At 43.4% G+C, this 1,860-nt stretch overlaps 1 protein-coding gene across 1 annotated transcript in view; it reads right to left on the bottom strand.

Annotated features, from left to right (window-relative positions):
- HGFAC (HGF activator) overlaps positions 1 to 1,304 on the bottom strand; it is a 39,945-nt gene extending 38,641 nt beyond the window's left edge. Inside the window, exon 1 of the mRNA XM_008948841.1 lies at positions 1,239 to 1,304. Coding sequence (XP_008947089.1) covers positions 1,239 to 1,304 — 66 coding nt within the window. The remainder of the gene's footprint in view (positions 1 to 1,238) is intronic.
- Positions 1,305 to 1,860: the final 556 nt, after the last annotated feature.

Here is a 1,860-nt window from a genome sequence, read left to right as displayed (position 1 = left end):
AGCAGGAAGCATATATGCATTCTGGGGCCAGTTCAGTTACAAATAATCCTGCAGCATTTGACTTTTCCTGTAATTTAGCTGTATCCCCTAGGGCGTTAGTTAAAAAAGCAACCTCTTCTTTATTTGGATTCACTGATCAGCAAGCAAAGAACACTAGGCTGAGCTGATTTTAAGCAACAAGAAATAATAAAAAATGGTAATACACAAAGTGCTGTTGCCACCAAAGGTGCTGACAGCTGAACTATAGCAAAATAAGAATATCACAAAAGTGGTTAAAGAAGCAGCTCATCATGAACATAGAGCTGGATAGGGGACATAAGTAAGATTAAGACAAAACTGTTGCTAAGGTATGTAGGGATGGGTTGAACAGCTCTAAGGAAGAAATGGGTTTTGCACTCTATACTGACTCTGCCAGCGCTGAGCAGACTCCAACAGCTTCAGCCAGAGCTGAACTTTTCCTAGGCACCATGAATATTCCTTTCTGCTCCCCCCTGCAATGTCTAAGGAGATAGTTCTGTGCTTCACTGGGATAGTTAAGATTATAGCAACATTTAGGTGTATCTGAGCTAGTTTTAACCTAGCTAGTGAAATAAGGCTAATTATAAGCCACACCACTGAAGGTCCAGGCTATTAGCTGCACTGCTACTCCATGGTGGTTGCCAGGCCATGGTGAGGTTTAAACAAACCAACAAAGTTAAAGCATCACAGCCATGCTCATCAGTGCTGCAAGTGCCTTGCAGACATACCCCAAAAAAAGTCACAAAGCACACAATGAAAACACTGAAGGGCATGACATGACACCAGGGAGAGGTTCGAAAAGGAGATGGTTACTTAAGCTGGCATGTTCAGTTACAAGTAGCAGTAAATTCTGGTGGGGCAGCACTCTCCTTCCATGCTACTGCAAGCATCCGCTTGTGCCAAAACATTTCTGAGATGTATTTTCAAAATATTTCAGTTTTTTTGCTCCTTCCTCCCCTCCCATTCTCCCTCACTAGCAGGGCATGGATGTAAGCAGTTACTTCAAATGCATACAGGCATGGGACCAGCTATCCTACAGGCCACCTGCTTAGTCAGCACTGCTGTGAGCCTTCATCTGGCAAATTCCTTTTGTTTTTCGTTTGAAGTGCTTTTCCTTTTGGTCTGGTAGGTGGCTACACTCATCCAAGCCCAAGGCAATGTTGTCCTGCCAGCCAGTACGTAAGTGATACACCTCTCCAAAACAGAAGAATCAGACTTACCATCCTTGCACAGTCACTGCTCAGAGTCAGAGCCAAGACAACAGTGAAAGGAGCACAGACTTTCATCTTTGCTCTCCTCTCACAAAGGTTTTGCCTGGCAGAGGGAAACTTCCAGGGCTAGGCTGAAGCGGGAAGGTGAATCAGCAACGAGCTTTCGCAAGGGACTGCGATTTACTTGACTTTAGGGTATTTTAGTTTTCTAAGTAAGCAGAGCTGTTATCGTTGTTAATCATTAATATCTTTGTGGGTAGACGGGAATGCCATGTAGTGAGATACTCTCCCTAAACCATAGGGAGAGAAGAGTTTACAAAATACCTGACCCTTGGAGGTGATCCCTGGTGTACTCTGAGTTTAAGAAAACCTCCAGAGAAGCTGATCCAACATTGCTTGTAATCAGGGGTGATTTATCTTTCCCTACAGGAGCTAATTAAAAGCAGGGTATAGCAATAACAAGGAGCTCCAAGCAAGCCCACTCAGGAGATGACATTACATTGCAAAATATGGACCAGATCAATGTTGATATCATACACAAGAATTACTCATTAACAGATGGTTACCTGCCCAGCTGTGACTTACAACTGCAGCCTTTCAGCAACAGATTGGAAAAATTAAAGAGAAAGAA

Source organism: Merops nubicus, unplaced genomic scaffold, assembly GCF_000691845.1.
Source record: "Merops nubicus isolate BGI_N331 unplaced genomic scaffold, ASM69184v1 scaffold50091, whole genome shotgun sequence".
NCBI classification, from domain to species: domain Eukaryota; kingdom Metazoa; phylum Chordata; class Aves; order Coraciiformes; family Meropidae; genus Merops; species Merops nubicus.
The sequence above is the reverse complement of the archived record's forward strand: the minus strand, read 5'-3'. Positions and strand labels throughout refer to the sequence as shown.